Source organism: Natator depressus, chromosome 1 (genome assembly GCF_965152275.1).
Source record: "Natator depressus isolate rNatDep1 chromosome 1, rNatDep2.hap1, whole genome shotgun sequence".
In the NCBI taxonomy this organism is placed as follows: Eukaryota; Metazoa; Chordata; order Testudines; family Cheloniidae; genus Natator; species Natator depressus.
In genome coordinates this window covers 42,686,526-42,704,889 of record NC_134234.1, presented here as the reverse complement: position 1 = coordinate 42,704,889, position 18,364 = coordinate 42,686,526, and the positions used below count along the sequence as shown (strand labels likewise).

Here is an 18,364-nt window from a genome sequence, read left to right as displayed (position 1 = left end):
TGCCTAAGAAGGAGTACTCCCAGAAAGGGATCTGAAGGTCATAGTGGATCACAATCTAAATATGAATTAACAGTGTAACGCTGTTACCAAAAAAAGAACATAATTCTGGGATATATTATCAGGAATGTTGTAAGCAAGACACAAGAAATAATTCCACTCTACTCTCTGCTGATTAGGCCTCAACTGGAGAATTGCGTCCGTTTCTGGGCGCCACATTTCAGGTAAGATGTCGACAAATTGGAAAAAGTCCAGAGAAGAGCAACAAAAAAGATTCAAGGTCTAGAAAACATGACCTTTGAGGGAAGATTGAAAAAGTTGGGTTTGTTTAGTCTGGAGAAGAGAAGATTGAGAGGGGACATAACAGTTTTCAAGTACATAAAAGGTTGTTACAAGGAGGAGGGAGAAAAATTGCTCTCCTTAACCTCTGAGGATAGGACAAGAAGCAATGGGCTTAAATTGCAGCAAGGGCAGTTTAGGTTGGACATTCGGAAAAACTTCCTAACTCTCAGGGTCATTAAGCATTGGAATAAATTGCTTGGGAATGTTGTGGAATCTCCATCATTGGAGATTTTTTAAGAGCAGGTTAGACAAACACCTGTCAGGAATGGTTTAGATTATACTTAGTCCTTCCATGAGTGCAGACTAGACTAGATGACCTCTCGAGATTCCCTCCAATCCTACAATTCTGTGATTCTAAATCCCAAACAAAGAACACTTGAGTGGTGAGGAAATTAAGGAAGGGAATGATAAATTGGAATTCTGTTGGTTTGTGTGGATCGGTATATCTCATAAGTTGTTTAAAGGATAAGTGTTTTAGAATCCCTTCTGCAATGTCTATGTGTTACATGTTTCAGCTAAACTGTACACCAGAGTGCTCACAAGGCTGAAATTATGAGAAAGGGTATGCTTAAGCAGCTGGTGTATCTTGGCAGGGGGTGGTGGTGGTTCTGAGAATCTAAGGCAGCTGGACCCTGAGTTCCCACTTCTGTGAAGGCGTAACAGACTCTGTGCCCAGCGTAGGGTGACCAGATGTCCCTATTTTATAGGGACAGTCCCAATATTGGGGGCTTTGTCTTATATAGGTGCCTATTACCACCAATCCCCTGTGACTTGCTAGCTGGTCACCCTAGCCCAGTGGGATGTATTCCAGAGAGACCAAAGAAACAGTGCCGGAGGCTACCCAGACAAAGGGAAGCTTAGAATCACATGGGTCTGGCATGTGAGACTGAAACGTGGCAGCCTGGTGAATGTCCAGCAGGGGGAGCTTTAACAGCGCCGTGACAAATGTCTGATAGAAACTTTAATCTCGTTATATTTCAGTAAAAAGCCATTTCTGTTTGGTTTGGATTTGCATGATAGCGCAGAGCCAGTACACAGTCAAGCTTCTGAATTGTCTCAGAGCTCCCAAAGCAGTAAAGGAGTTAATATAGTAGTATGGTATTACATGAGTATTGATAAAGGATAAGACATTAACGTTACCTCCTGACAGCAAGAATCACAGATTCATCTCCTTCCAGCAGGAGCACAGTGGTTTCCTCTGAAACATCCAGGTGCTCCACTCAGATGTTGGGGAGGGGCTGGAGTTAACTATTGCTTTGTAACCCCTAAAGATATTTATTTCAGTGGGATTTGGACTGGGCCACTTTTTCCACAGGCAAGAAATCCTGTATGGGTCCCTACAGTGTTTAGTGTAGCTGGTGCTCCACCTAACAGTTGGTCATCCTACTGCAGTCTGACTCTTGGTTTAGGCCTAATGTCTGTCTCCATCAAATTGTTGCAGAATATTGTGAATTGGACAATTGTTTCTCATTTTGTCTGCCCCACAAAACTCCCACAAGACATTTAGTCTCACAAATCAACATGCTGCTTCTCCATTTCCCACTCTATGACCTCCAACCCTGAAAAACCCTCAGCACCTCTCATACAATTCCTGAGTCCTATAAAAGTCCCACATATGCTGCTCCAAGTACCTGTAAAATATCGATCTCTTTCAGTAGCACTTCTTTCCTAATTCCCTTACCTCTTATTATGCCTGGGACCCTGAAAAACTGAACATCTGAAGAAGTGGTTCGGGACTATTTAGAAAAGCTGGACGTGCACAAGTCCATGGGGACGGATGCGTTGCATCCGAGAGTGCTAAAGGAATTGGTGGATGTGATTGCAGAGCCATTGGCCATTATCTTTGAAAACTCATGGCGATCCAGGAAGGTCCCGGACGACTGGAAAAAGGCTAATGTAGTGCCCATCTTTAAAAAAGGGAAGAAGGAGGATCCTGGGAACTACAGGCCAGTCAGCCTCACCTCAATCCCTGGAAAAATCATGGAGCAGGTCCTCAAAGAATCAATTCTGAAGCACTTAGAGGAGAGGAAAGTGATCAGGAACAGTCAGCATGGATTCACCAAGGGAAAGTCATGCCTGACTAAGCTAATTGACTTCTATGATGAGATAACTGGTTCCGTGGATGAAGGGAAAGCAGTGGACGTGTTATTCCTTGACTTTAGCAAAGCTTTTGACACGATCTCCCACAGTACTCTTGTCAGCAAGTTAAAGTAGTATGGGCTGGATGGATGCACTACAAGGTGGGTAGAAAGTTGGCTAGATTGTCGGGCTCAACGGGTAGTGATCAATGGCTCCATGTCTAGTTGGCAGCCGGTGTCTAGCAGAGTGCCCCAAGGGTTGGTCCTGGGGCTGGTTTTGTTCAATATCTTCATTAATGATCTGGAGGATGGTGTGGATTGCACCCTCAGCAAGTTTGTGGATGACACTAAACTGGGAGGAGTGCTAGATACGCTGGAGGGTAGGGATAGGATACAGAGGGACCTAGACAAATTGGAGGATTGGGCCAAAAGAAATCTTATGAGGTTCAACAAGGACAAGTGCAGAGTTCTGCACTTAGGACGGAAGAATCCCATGCACCGCTACAGAGTAGGGACCGAATGGCTAGGCAGCAGTTCTGCGGAAAAGGACCTAGGGGTGACAGTGGACGAGAAACTGGATACGAGTCAACAGTGTGCCCTTGTTGCCAAGAAGGCCAATGGCATTTTGGGGTTTATAAGTAGGGGCATTGCCAGCAGATCGAGGGACGTGATCCTTCCCCTCTATTCGACATTGGTGAGGCCTCATCTGGAGTACTGTGTCCAGTTTTGGGCCCCACACTACAAGAAGGATGTGGATAAATTGGAGAGAGTCCAGCGAAGGGCAACAAAAATGATTAGGGGTCTGGAACACATGACTTATGAGGAGAGGCTGAGGGAACTGGGATTGTTTAGTCTATGGAAGAGAAGAATGAGGGGGGATTTGATAGCTGCTTTTAACTACCTGAAGGGTGGTTCCAAAGAGGATGGATCTAGACTATTCTCAGTGATAGCAGATGACAGAACAAGGAGTAATGGTCTCAAGTTGCAGTGGGGGAGATTTAGGTTGGATATTAGGAAAAACTTTTTCACTAGGAGGGTGGTGAAACACAGGAATGCGTTACCTAGGGAGGTGGTGGAATCCCCTTCCTTAGAAGTTTTTAAGGTCAGGCTTGACAAAGCCCTGGCTGGGATGATTTAGTCGGGGATTGGTCCTGCTCTGGGCAGGGGGTTGGACTAGATGACCTCCAGAGGTCCCTTCCAACCCTGATATTCTACGATTCTATGATCTTCCCCAGAGCACGATAGTAGACCAGTTCTAGAGGGAACTTGAGAGGTGCCAACAGTGGCTCCTTCTGCCATCTGTCTCGACACTTTTGGTGTCCACTGCTTAATTCTTCACAGCAGTTGTGATCTTCTACTCTTTATGGACCCATACATAGCATGTGCATCATAGTAACATCATGTTGGGCTGTGCTATGTCTTTCAAAATACCTTCCTTGGGTTCTGAGAAACAGTCTCATTAATAAGAGACTATTTTAAAACTTTTTTTTTCCCAAAAGGTGGACTTCTGTGGGACATTAGGCATGGGTTTCAATTTTGTTTAAGGTAGACAAATATATAAGCTTATGGAGGTTGACAGTGTCGTTTTAAGTGTCAGGGAACTAATCTTGCAAGATACTGAGTCCTCAACATCTGTTTGTCAGTTGGAGTTGAGGGCACTCAGCACAAGGATCAGTCCCCTTATCCTTTTATTTTATACCAAAAATAGAAGAACCAGGAAATGTACATATTTTAAGTTCTCATGGTTTATTCTATTGCCTCTGTCTTCGTTGGTTAACCACATGTCAAATGCCAAGACTGTGAGCCAAAGCTGAATATATGTTTTATCTGTCTAGGTCTTTTATGCTGTCTTGGACCAACTCTACCATGGGGAACATCCTCTAAAGAGGTCAACCACAGAAATTTTAAAGGAAACCCAGGAGAAATTTTATGGATTACCATATGTACCAAACACTGTGAGTATAACATTTCATTCTCATTCATACTTTAAAAGAAAAGGAAAGTTTGGAAATGCTTAGGCTTTGTGACTCTAGCAGGCTGACTAAGCTGTCATCCCCTTTCAGCAGAATCTTAAAATCTCCACATTTCCTATCAATATAATTCAAAACAGAGGCTGCTTACTGAGGTTTTTGGAGTAAATATCCAGGTGTGCCACTACTGGAGTTGAAATTTTTCAGTTTCAAAACTTCTGTCAAGCTACTGTGCCTGTGTGTGCCTGCATTTAAATATAATCTCCTTGCTTCTGTGATGAGAATATGGAGTCAGTACTCTATTAGTACTGTATTTCAGAATGACAAAGAGCTTAGTGGAATTAGTTTGTTTCTATAATTTTGGGACTGTGAAAAACAGCAGTTTTGGTCCTCTCTGACAGTCCAACAGCCAATTTGGCAAATGAAGCAAATTATGTAAAACCTGCTGTATGTTGTTAGCATTCAGAGAATACAAGATTATTAATCTTTTTTCTGAATGTGAATGTGTGTGTTTTAATTATGAGAAAATTATATTCTGAGTATGCAAAACAGTTTATCCTTGGAATTTAAAATCACATTTTAAACAAACAAACAAAAGTGAATCAATTGTTCAGTTATGCATGTCGTTCTTATACTCTATCCTATCAAATCCTGAACCCAGGAGCCCAGCCTGAGTAGCCGTTCACCCCTCCCATAATGTAGTTGTGTTCTTTCATTGCTTGGTGCTGCGCAGGAACCGAACAACCCTTCACCATAAAGAATGGGGCTCCAGTTCCCCTAAAGGGTGTGCATCCTTTCCCTACAAACCCTTCCTGCTCCTCAGGCAGCAGCTAATTCCACTTCCATGGCCCCCTCCTCAGCCACAGAGTCAGAGGCAGAATATTCCTAGATAATAGAATTTGGTTGTATATTGTCTTTAATACTCAAACTTTATTGTTCAAATACTCTTAATATAGAATGATTAGGCACATGGAGGCATTAAATAATTGTTCAAATAATCTTGAACTTTAGAACCCCATCCCCCTGCAAATCCCTTAGAGGGGGATGTTGGAGAGGTCATCAGGTAAATTCCTTTCTTGCTTTGAAAATTGTCTTAATCTCCACCTTCAGAATTTATCCACAGGATGGTGCCTGTAACATTAAGCAACATCTTGTAGTACAGCATAGCATCACCATTTTAGTACAAGATTTGTTGTATGACTTGATCTCACTGTCTTTGCCAGTACAAAAGCACTAATAATTGAGTTATATTGTCAATATGTTGTCTAGTTTCTTATATTCAGAATTTGAGGGCATCTGGGCTGGGACTTTTAACACGTTTAATGTCTACATTGCACTTATCAAGAAACTACACTGCAAGAACAGTAACTGTTATAGCATAGCTCTTGCTACCTGATAAGGTGGAGGTGCAGGAGGCATCCCACAAACTCCGATATCCTTCAGAGCATCGGACTCAGTAAAATTGCACTATCAATTAATGACGTGATCATCGAACCAGCAAAGGTGGTGTGGCACACACCTGCCACGTGTGCTCCCACCCTTAAAAGGACGGAGAAGATGTGTTTTTTCCCAGCCAAACGGACAGAATTTTTATTTAGTCATCCAGCACCAAATCCACTGGTTGCCCAAGCAGCATTAGAGAGGAACAGGCAACACCAGATATGATCTTTTCCACTTGATAAGGAAGCTAAGGACTGTACTGTTGGCAGAAAGATCTTTTCAGCTACCAGCCTGCAATTCACAATAGCAAACTGTCAGGTGCTTTTTGCCAAGTACAACCTTGTGAACTACAAGGTAGAGTTTTCAGATAAGATTCCACGTGAGAATCATAGAATATCAGCGTTGGAAGGGACCTCAGGAGGTCATCTAGTCCAACCCCTTGCTCAAAGGAGGACCTATCCCCAACTAAATCATTCCAGCCAGGGCTTTCTCAGGCCTGACCTTAAAAACCTCTAAGGAAGGAGATTCCACCACCTCTCTAGGTAACCCGTTGCAGTGCTTCACCACGCTCCTAGTGAAAAAGTTTTTCCTAATATCCAACCTAAACCTCCCCCACTGCAACTTGAGACCATTACTCCTTGTTCTTTCATCTTCTGTCACTGAAAACAGTCTAGATCAATCTTCTTTGGAACCCCCTTTCAGGTAGTTAAAAGCAGCTATCAAATCCCCCCTCATTCTTTTCTTCTGCAGACTAAATAATCCCAGTTCCCTCAGCCTCTCCTCATAAGTCATGTGCTCCAGCCCCTAATCATTTTTGTTGCCCTCTGCTGCACTGTTTCCAATTTTTCCACATCCTTCTTGTAGTGTGGGGCCCAAAACTGGACACAGTACTCCAGATGAGGCCTCACCAATGCCGAATAGAGGGGAATGATCATGTCCCTTGATCTGCTGGCAGTGCTCCTATTTATACAGCCCAAAATGCTATTAGCCTTTTTGGCAACAAGGGCACACTATTGACTCATATCCAGCTTCTCCTCCACTGTCACCCCTAGGTCCTTTTCTGCAGAACTGCTGCCTAGCCACTCAGTCCCTAGTCTGTAGCAGTGCATGGGATTCTTCCATCCTAAGTGCAGAACTCTGCACTTGTCCTTGTTGAAGCTCATCAGATTTCTTTTGGCCCAATCCTCTAATTTGTCTAGGTCCCTCTGTATCCTATCCCTAACCTCCAGCATATCTACCACTGCTCCCAGTTTAGTGTCATCTGCAAACTTGCTGAGGGTGCAATCCACACCATCCTCCAGATCATTAATGAAGATATTGAACAAAACCAGCCCCAGGACCGACCCTTGGGCTCTCCGCTTGATACTGGCTGCCAACTAGACATGGAGCCATTGATCACTACCTGTTGAGCCCAAGGATCTAGCCAGCTTTCTATCCACCTTATAGTCCATTCATCCAGCCTATACTTCTTTAACTTGCTGGAAAGAATACTGTGGGAGACCGTATCAAAAGCTTTGCTAAAGTCAAGGAATAAAACGTCCATAGCTTAGAGGACAGTTTGAAGTACTCATCTAAGAGGGATATCTGACTGTGAAGTCATCACTGCAAACTGCCTTCAATGCGGCTGACATTGCTGCTTGGTCAGTAGCTACTGCTGTGGTTGTGAGAAGAGTGGCTTACTTATCCGGGTTCCTGAAGGAGAGCTAAGTCACAATAGAGGATCTGCCCTTCAGAGGAAACTTAGATTTTTAGTGAAAGATGAACGAGTCCCTATGTTCGTTAAAGGTATCCAGGGTAATTCTCTGCTCCCTCCGGATTTATGCACCAGACAAAGATCAACTACTGAACCATTTTTCCATCATAGGCCTTATGAGCCCCCAAGGAAGTGCACACAACTACAGAGGCTTAGACAAACAACTCCTTCTGCCTCCTCCTTCCAACTGGAACCTAAGGGGCTGCAAACCATTTCCGTAGCCTAATTTGTCTAACTTTTTCTGCTTTGGGGGCCATTTAGCCCACTTCTTTGACAACAGGCAGAGCATTACATCCAAAAGATGGCTTCTTGATATTATCCAAACAGGATATACAGTAGAATTTCTCTCCCTTTCCCCTCCTCATCCACTGTGTCGATCTCTCTTCAGGGATCACTCTCACAAGGAGATAGACTCCCTTCTTCAACTGTGAGCCACAGAACCTGGGTTCTCCCCTTTACCATGGAGGAGGATTCTGTTACAAATACTTCATAATTCAAAGAAAAAAAAGCCTACTGCAACTCAGTGTCTACATCCCAGCAACACGATTTAGAATGGTAAGTTGGCAGCAGTAATTCTATCATTAAGCTAAGGACACTAGTTCATAATTCACAACGTGAAGGATACCTGTTTTCATGTACCTCACTTGCACACAGGAAAGTTCTCAGGTTTACCATAGGTTCCTATCATTAACAGTACAAGCTTCTTCGCTTCAGTCTGGTTACAGCCCCAAGGCTGTTTACGGAAATGATGTCAGTGGCAGCCCACCTTCACCTCAAGGGACTCTCAATATTTCTGCCCCTCGACAAACGGTTACTGACTGGGAGATCTCACTAAGAGGTCCATTCTGCAACAAGAGCCCCTATTCTAGCTGCATCAGTCTCTGGGCATCTCTGTAGACAAAGAGAAATCGTTATTAGTCCTCACATAGACAGAAGAATTCATTGGAGCAACACTGAACTCTGTCACAGCCAGAGCTTTCCTGCCAGAGGACAGATTTTTGACAATGACAGCAATGGTCATGGAGCTTCAGGCCAGTCCACAGACCTGGGTTCAAACTTGTCTCACTCTTAGGCCAATGGCAGCCTGTACTTATGTAACACCGTTTGCAAGGCTCCGACTTCGTGCCTTAGCTCAAAACTTAGCTCAAAACAGTGTACATCCCAAGCAGAGACTGCATGGAAAAAGAGCCATCACTCAGAGAATACAGGACTCAGTAAACTGATGGGCAAACAGCCACCATGTGTGCACAGGAATTCCTTTCACTCCACCACCACCACCACTAGAAAAAGTATTTATTCTGGATGCCTCCTCCCTAGGCTGGGACATCCATCTGGGCGAACAAATGGCAGAAGACACTTGGACACCTCAAGAGTTCAGAATGCATATAAATCTGCTATAACTGCAAGCAGTCCGCAGGGCTTGCTAATGCTTCCTCCCATGCACAGCAGTGAGACATGCACAAGTACGATTGAACAAGTCAACAGTAATCTATATCAACAGACCAAGTGATGTGAAGTCCACTCCATTATGGGCAATAGCCGTCAACCTATGGAATTGGTGCATCAGTCACCACATCCCTCCTGGAGCAATGCAAAAAACTTGTGGACAGCCTTAGCAGATTCCTATCAAGGGACCGTGAATGGGAACCACACAATTTGATAATACAGCAAATGTTCTACCTATGGGGGCACCTAATATGTGAGCCCGTTTTAACGTAATTTAGATGGAATGTGAGGATGTGGCTTCCTGCTTCTGAGCTAATAGCTGCTGCTTGGCTGCTCTTTTAATCTGACTGTAGACGAAGGCCTTAGGCTTTAGGCCTTACAGTATGGCTGCAGACAAAGGCCTTATCCTTACAGAGCCCTCCTGGCTGACCCACTGTCTTTCATAAGAAGGCTTCCCTATGACTTTACCCTACATGTACAACCAACGTGATCTCAGAATTCCATTTAAACTAGATTGACTATCTACCTGTCTTCTCACCAAAACTCACAAGACAGGAGACTTCATACTCTGGAAGTATGAAGAGTGTTAGCGTTCTATCCAGGCAGAAAAAATTCTTTTGAAGGTTTCCCAAGCTAATTATAGCCTTTTACTGAACACATGAAGGGAGAAGGTATTTTGGTGCAGAAACTACCCAAACATATCTCTGGCTGGATCCTGCTGTGTTATGAAGTGGCTGGCACCTCTCCTCCCTAGCGTATCAGGACTCCAATCCACTAGAATGCAGGCGGTGTCAGCGAAGTTTCCTCAGCAAAGTTCCCCTAACTGAGATTTGTAAAGTTACAACTTGGAGTTCATTTCATAGCTTTGCAAAATATTACATTGTAGTGCAGACCTCAGCAGCTGATGCGGCAGTGAGCTCGGCAGTCTTCCATTCACTGACTTCCTTGAGGTCCTCACACCCTCGTCCATAAGGAAGACTGCTTGTCAGTCACCCACAGTGGAATACAGATAGGGGCCAGTGCTTGAAGAAAGAGGTTACTTATCTTTCTGTCACTTGAGTTCTTGGAGATGTGTGGTCCTATCTATATTCCACTACCCACCCTTCTCTTCCTCTGCTGCAGCTCTGGCCCATTGCAGTAGAGGGAAAACTGGAGAGGCAGTGCTTTCACACTGCCTTATTCTCTCACTCTGCAGCATGAGGAGAGGAACTGCACAGGCGTGGTCTTCAGAAAGTCTCGCCTGTGTGGAACGCATGCATGCCCACAGTAGAATATCGAAAGGGGCCACACAACATGAAGAATTCAGGTTACAGAAAGGTAAGTAACCTCTCCTTTGAGCTATAGAGAGTATTAAATGTAGCACAAACCAAATAACATACTTGGAATCATAGAATCATAGAATATCAGGGTTGGAAGGGACCTCAGGAGGTCATCTAGTCCAACCCCCTGCTGAAAGCAGGACCGATCCCCAATCAAATCATCCCAGCCAAGGCTTTGTCAAGCCTTACCTTAAAAACTTCCAAGGAAGGAGATTCTACCACCTCCCTAGGTAACGCATTCCAGTGTTTCACCACCCTCCTAGTGAAAAAGTTTTTCCTAATATCCAACCTAAACCTCCCCCACTGCAACTTGAGACCATTACTCCTTGTCCTGTCCTCTTCTACCACTGAGAATAGTCTAGAACCATCCTCTTTGGAACCACCTCTCAGGTAGTTGAAAGCAGCTATCAAATCCCCCCTCATTCTTCTCTTCTGCAGACTAAACAATCCCAGTTCCCTCAGCCTCTCCTCATAAGTCTTGTGTTCCAGACCCCTAATCATTTTTGTTGCCCTTCGCTGGACTCTCTCCAATTTATCCACATCCTTCTTGTAGTGTGGGGCCCAAAACTGGACACAGTACTCCAGATGAGGCCTCACCAGTGTCGAATAGAGGGGAACGATCACGTCCCTCGATCTGCTCGCTATGCCCCTACTTATACATCCCAAAATGCCATTGGCCTTCTTGGCAACAAGGGCACACTGCTGACTCATATCCAGCTTCTCGTCCACTGTAACCCCTAGGTCCTTTTCCGCAGAACTGCTGCCTAGCCATTCGGTCCCTAGTCTGTAGCTGTGAATTGGGTTCTTCCGTCCTAAGTGCAGGACCCTGCACTTATCCTTATTGAACCTCATCAGGTTTCTTTTGGCCCAATCCTCCAATTTGTCTAGGTCCCTCTGTATCCTATCTCTGCCCTCCAGCGTATCTACCACTCCTCCCAGTTTAGTATCATCCGCAAATTTGCCTAGAGTGCAATCCACACCATCCTCCAGATAATTTATGAAGTTATTGAACAAAACCGGCCCCAGGACCGACCCCTGGGGCACTCCACTTGACACCGGCTGCCAATTAGACATGGAGCCATTGATCACTACCTGTTGAGCCCGACAATCTAGCCAACTTTCTACCCACCTTATAGTGCATTCATCCAGCCCATACTTCTTTAACTTGCTGACAAGAATACTGTGGGAGACCGTGTCAAAAGCTTTGCTAAAGTCAAGAAACAGTACATCCACTGCTTTCCCTTCATCCACAGAATCAGTAATCTCATCATAGAAGGCGATTAGCTTAGTCAGGCATGACCTTCCCTTGGTGAATCCATGCTGACTGTTCCTGATCACTTTCCTCTCGTGTAAGTGCTTCGGGATTGATTCCTTTTTGCTTTCCCATCAGTGCTAGTAATAATTAAAAGACTATTGTGTATTTCTAGTAGTCTTTAACTCGACGTTTATATGGCTGTCAGAAGAGCTTTAGTAACATCTCGAAGAATCACAGTTACTGTAGGATAAATAACTTGTTTTCTGCTCCTGAGTAGGGGAATAAAAATTGAATAACTCAATTATACATTTTGGGTTTATTTTCTTCCTGACATATGTATGTAACTTCTGTTAATGCTAATGGAAATTATCTGCCCATGTTGAGAGGAGACAGCTTTGAAGCAGCAATCATATAGTTATGAAAAGACAACAATGATGGACTAAATTCTGCACTTTTCTTCATCTAGTGCAAGCTCGTTGACTTCATGTGGGTTGCACTGTATGTAGGTCAGCACAGACATTCCTGTTACATCTAAAAGAAAAGAGAATGACTCAGTTCTTCTCAAAGCCTGGCTTTAAACACTGCTTTTCCACATTCAGTTGTGAATTGCTCTGAAATTGTGGTTCCACCCTAAATAGTGACTTTGTAAAAATGAACCTGTGGAGTTCCATATTAATTGTTTGCTCTTCATAGCAAACTTTCTCAGTTCTAAAGTAGATGTATGTTTCTTTTTATTTCTCCTTTACTCCCAGCTCCATAAACTCACCCTGGGCTCTGAAAACTTGTGTGCACTATAAAAATTACTCAGTGCTGACAAGATTTCAGCAGTAGATGCAGCTGAACTATTGTTGAAAGCTGTTTAGCCAAGAGCCGTTGGTTCAGCTGGATCCCGTCCATCTCACATACCCTTACATATAATAGAGATTCTGCAGGCTGAACTAGATCATAGAATCATAGAACCACAGGGTTAGAAGAGTGCAAGGGTCATGTAGTCTAATCCCCTGCCAAGATGCAGGATGTGTTGTATCTAAACCAGTGATACTCAGACTGAGGCTCAGGAGCCGCAAGTGGCTCTTTAATGTGACTCCTGCAGTTCTTTGCAGCAACTGATATTGAAACACTGTGCAGTTTACTTATTAATCAGTTGTAGAATACTTGGTCAGTCGTTTTGCAGTGAGAGTAATATGTATCTAAAAATAGTAAATGAAACAATGAATTCACACTACTATGGGTCTTTCGGGTAATGATCACTAATTCGGCTCCTGAACCACTGCGGTCTGAGTATCACTGGTCTAGAAACCATCCAAGACAGATGGCTATCCAGCCTCTTTTTGAAAACCTCCAGTGAAGCAGTGTCCACAACTTCCTTAGGCAGTTTTTTCCATTGTCCTACTGTTCTTACAGTTAGGAAGTTTTTCCTGAAATTTAATTTAAATCTGCTATGCTGTAATCTGAACCCATTGCCTGTTGTCCTGCCCTCTCTGGCAAGAGAAAACAACTTTCTCCATCTCTTTCAAGTAGTTGAAGACTGCTGTCTGCCCCCCCCCCCATCTCCTCTTTTCCAAACTAAACACAGCCAGTTCCTTCAGCCTTTGCTCATGCTTTCCTTTGATCACCTTTGTCGCTCATCTCTGGATCCTTTCCAGTTTCTCTACATCCTTTCTATACACTGGTGACCAAAATCGGACATGGTACTTCAGCTGAAGCCTAACCAGCCCTGAATAGAACAGTACTATCAGCTCCTGTAATTTGCATCCTATGGCTCTGTTAATACAATCCAAAATTTCATTTGCTTTTTTTACAACAGCATTGCATTGTTGATTCATGTTGATGTGATCCACCAAAACTTCCAGATCCTTCTCAGCAGTGCTGCTGTCAAGCCAGTTATTCCTCATTCTGTATTTTTGCATTTGGTTTTTCTTCCCTAAGTGTAGCACCTTAGGATATGTCTTCAGTACCCGCCAGATTGGCGGGCAGCGATCGATCCAGCGGGGATCGATTTATCACATCTACACGCAATAAATTGACCCCCGAGCACTCTCCCGTCGACTCCTGTACTCCGTCGCCTTGAGAGGTGCAGGTAGAGTCGACGGGGGAGCGGCAGCGGTCGACTCACCTTGGTGGAGACACCATGGTAAATCGATCTAAGTATGTCGACTTCAGCTATGTTATTCACGTAGCTGAAGTTGTATAACTTAGATCGATCCCCCCTAGTGTAGACCAGGGCTTATATTTGTCTTTGATGAATTTCATTTTGTTGTCGATAGCCTGGTTCTCCAGTTTATCAAGATCCCTTTGAATTTTAGCTTTATCCTCCAAAGCGTTTGCAACGTCCCCTAGCTTTGTCTCATTTGATCTGTGTGCTCTATTCCTACTTCCAGATCATTAATAAAATGTTAAGTAATGCTGGACCCAACACAGATCCCTGTAGAACTCCAGTTGAGATCTCCTTCCAATCTGACATAATTCCATTAATAGTTAATCTTTGTTTGCAGTTGGTTAACCAATTATTATTCCTGAGGGAATTCTACACCAAAAAAATAAAAATTCTGCACACAATATTTTAACATTCTGCAAAATTCTGAAAATTTTATTGGTCAATAAAAAAAAATGTGGAAGCTCCAGCATGGCAGTGGGGAGCACAGGCCACTGACTGCATGGAGGTGAGAGATCACCCTGCAGCCCACCCACCCCCGCCCCGAGACGCAAACTCAGCGGTGAGGCTGCACATGACCCCAATACAGTGTAAGGGCTGAAACACTCCAGGGCCCTGCTCTTCCATGACAGGCGCACCAGGTATGAGCAGGCAAGCTCAGCCTGGCAGAATCCAAGTGTGGGGGGATCCAGATGTGGGGTAAGAGGGTTCTGTGTAGGGCAATCTGGGTGCAGGTGGCTCAGTGGGAATTCCGAGGGGGGATCTTGAGGCACAGGGGCTCTTCGGGGGGTTCCAGGTGCAGGGACAATGGAACTCTGCAGGGGGTCCAGGTAAAGGAGGAGGGCCTGGCTGTGGGGGGTCTCAGGCTCAGTGGGGGGGGCCTGAGTGTGGGGGGGATGGGGCTTGGCTTGGGGGGTCCAGGTGCCCAGGGGTTGGGGCTCATCAGGATGGGGGTTTGAGTGTGGGGGCTCAGCGGGTGGGGGTCACAAAAGCTTATACCCAAATAAATCTGTCAGTCTTTAAGGTGCCACCCGACTCCTTGTTGTTTTTGTGGATACAGACTAACATGGCTACCCCTCTGATACTTCTTCATTGAGCAGCAGACCCATACCACCCCTGATATTTCTTTTTTTATCTGACATATTTGTAGAACCCCTTCTTGTTGTCTCTAACATTTCTTGCCAGTTGTAACTCATTCTTTGCCTTGGCTTTCCTGATTTTGTCCCTACATGCTCATGCTATTCCCATGTTCGCTTCCTTGGTGACATGCCCCTCCTTCCACTTCCTGTATGTGTCCCTTTTGGTTTTTAGATAGCTAAAAAGCTCCTTGTGCAGCCACATTGGCTTCCTGTGACTCTTATCTTCCCTCTTCATTGGAATAGCTTGATCTTGAGTCTCTAATATTACATCTTTTAGGAATTGCCAGCCCCTTTCAACTCCTTTTCTTCCGAATTAGTCTTTCCATGGGACCTTGCCTACTATTTCTGAGTTGGTTGAAATCTGCCTTTCCGAAGTCCAGTGTCCTGGTTTGCTATTCTCTTGTCTTCTTTTCCTTAGGATCTTGAATTCTTATCAGATCATGATCACTTCCTCCCTAGTTCCCGACCAGCTTTTCATTTGCAACTAATTCATCCCTGTTGGTCAACACCAGATCCAAAATGGATGACCCCATAGTTTCCTCAACTTTCTTAATCAGAATGTTGTCCCCTACACATGCTAAGAACTTGCAGGACATATTATGTTTTGCTGTATTAGTTTTCCAACAGCTATCAGGGAAAATCCCCCATTAATACTAGCCCATGTGTGTTAGCTAATCTTGTTACCTGGTTGAAGAATGCCTCATCCACTTCCTCTTCTTGATTTGGTTCTCTATAATAGACCCCCACCATAACACTACTGTTACTGTTTTGCCTTTTTATCTTTACCCAGATACACTCAATAGGTCTACTGCTCACTTCCTCTTAGATCTTGGGGCAAGTGTATACATTCTTGACATATAGTGCAACCCCTTCTCCTTTTTTCCTATACCCATCCTTCCAGAACAAACTATATCTCTCAATGCTGGTGCTCCCACCAAGTCTCTGCAATGCCAGTTAAGTCATAGTTTTCTTCAAAGACCATGACTTCCAGTTCATCCTGCTTGTTTCCCATACTCCTGGCATTGGTTTACAGGCATTGAAGATATTTGGCAGACTGCCCTGTTGCTTTTCTTCTTGCCTCTTTAATGCAGTTGTGGTTTCTAGTCCCTTCTCCAGAATTTAGCCCCTTCCCCTCACTAACACCTCTGCAGCCGATTGTTTAAGATTATAGAATCATAGAAATGTGGGGTTGGAAAGGACTGCAAGAAGTCATCTATTCCAGCCCCCTACTGTGGGGCAGGCCCCACTCTGTCCCTAGACTAACCCTGACAGGTGTTTTGTCTAACCTGTGCTTAGGGGATTCTACAATCTCCCTTGGAAGCCTAGCCCAGTACTTAACTATTCTTATAGTTAGAAAGTTTTTCCTAATATCTAATTTAATTCTCCCTTGCTGCAGATTAAGTTGATTACTACTTGTTCTACATTCAGTGGACATGTAGAACAATTGATCACCATCTTCTTTATAACATCCTTTAACATATTTGAAGACTGTTAAAAGGTTCTCTTCCCCCCTCCCCCAGTCGTTTTTTCTCAAGACTAAACATGCCCAGTTTTTTTTAACTATCCTTATAGATTGATTTTCTAAACCTTGTATTATTTTTGTTGCTCTCCTCTGGACTGTCTCCAGTTTGTCCACATCTTTCCTAAAGTGTCGCACCCCGAACTGGACACAGTGCTGCAGCTGAGGCCTCACCAGTGCCAAGTAGAGTGGGATGGTTTCCTCCTGCCTGGCATATGATACTTCCAATAGTACACCCCAGGGTATTAGCATTTTTCACAACTGCATCACGTTGTTGGCTCATATTCAGTTTGTGATCCATTGTAACCTGCACTCTCTTTCTGCAGCACTACTGCCTAGCCAGTTATTCCCCATTTTATATTTATGCATTTGGTTTTTCCTTCCGAAGTGTTTTACTTTGCACTTGTCTTTTATTGAATTTCATCTTGTTAATTTCAGACCAGTTCTCCAATTTATCAGGTTATGCTCTTAATGGCATCTGTGCAGGCTGAAAACAGTGGGGTTGACTATGTATAAATGAGGGCCTAATTTGGTCTGTAGGGCCTCTGTTACTAGTGATCATGTCTGACCTGGAAATAACTCACCTTAATTATCAGAGCCCAGGTGAGTGTGGCAGATGTGGGGGACACTAATGATCAATTTGACTTAGGAATGGAGAGAAATTAGTATAGAAATCGGTGAAATTCAACGAATACGGTACTATACAATGCCAGTGTTGCACAGTTAATTTTGGAGGGTAGAAAGTAAACTTTGCGCTTGTTACCTAACTACTTTTGGCTTTATGCATAAAAATGAATAAAAGCCCAGATCATTGAAAAGATGTTTTTAACGAAAGAAAGCCATACCAGGTTCTAAAGGAGCAATACCAGCAATCAGTTTTCGTTCACCTCTCTTTTTAGATCACAGCAAAATAAAACAATTTTAATTTGGGAAAAGAGATGGGTTTTTGGTGAACAGTGTTTCCTCCTATTATGCACTTTATTCAACATTTAATGGAACTCTTTCCTTGTATTCATATATAATATGCATCAGAGCTAGCATGCACAAATTGTTGTAATTACCCATGATCGGAGAGTACATGTTTTGGTTTATATAACTTAGGATAGCAAGCCTTTTGATTATTTTCTGGGCTGCTGAATAATCTGGCAATACACTTGATTTGTTCCAATACTGTTAAAAATGCAGTATTTCAGAAAGGTCACTTCTATTAGTGACCTAAAGCTTCCCTTAGGTAACAGGTTTAATTATGCTTCATACCTTTGTCCACAATGCAGTTTGGTTCATAGCGTGAGAAGTTTTCTTCATATTTAGTAGGCCATATCAAAGAGAAACACTTTGTTTCCTATTTGATGTTTTTGCTAATAAAGGTATTGAGGCTTTAAGGTATAATAGATTGATCCTTTTTCTACTAAGTAGTGTAGCTACTTGAGCAGACACTGATGCAGCTCTGATTATAACTTGTTAGTTTCCTGAAGAGTGAGACAGCCATTTGTTTACTTTTTGGATTTGGTATAACCTCTACAGAGTTGTTGCTACTTTTGCCAAGTTGGAAACCCCACTTATTTACAAAAAATTCAAATCGCTGGACTAGCTTTCAAATGGGCTTTCTTAAAATATACTATAAAATCAAACATAAGAATGTGAGTATGGTGAGAGGAAAATTAAATACGCGTGCAATGAACTTTATAGAAGTTTGTATAAATAATAGCTAAAAGCAATTTGGAAAGGACTGGTGCCATGCTGAGTTAAACATTCAATTCAAACCTATAACAATGGTTAGAACTTTCAAAAGCTCATGAAGTCACTCTAGGAGGGTTTTTTGTTTTTCCCCGTTAAAGTGTTTCAGATCACCTTGATGACAGGGAAAATACTGATAGCAAAGTATCATGAAATATTTATATTCCAGCAATATGACACTATTCACTGAACAACTGTGTCTGTGGCCACAGAA

The 18,364-nt window shown here is 43.4% G+C and overlaps 1 protein-coding gene across 2 annotated transcripts in view; it reads left to right on the top strand.

The window, feature by feature from the left end:
- The window catches only part of MIPEP (mitochondrial intermediate peptidase), a 144,033-nt gene that overhangs the window by 82,984 nt on the left and 42,685 nt on the right, over positions 1–18,364 (top strand). For both annotated transcript variants that reach the window (XM_074943484.1, XM_074943481.1), the window contains exon 16: positions 4,253–4,372. In XM_074943484.1, the coding sequence (XP_074799585.1) occupies positions 4,253–4,372 (120 nt within the window). The remainder of the gene's footprint in view (positions 1–4,252; positions 4,373–18,364) is intronic.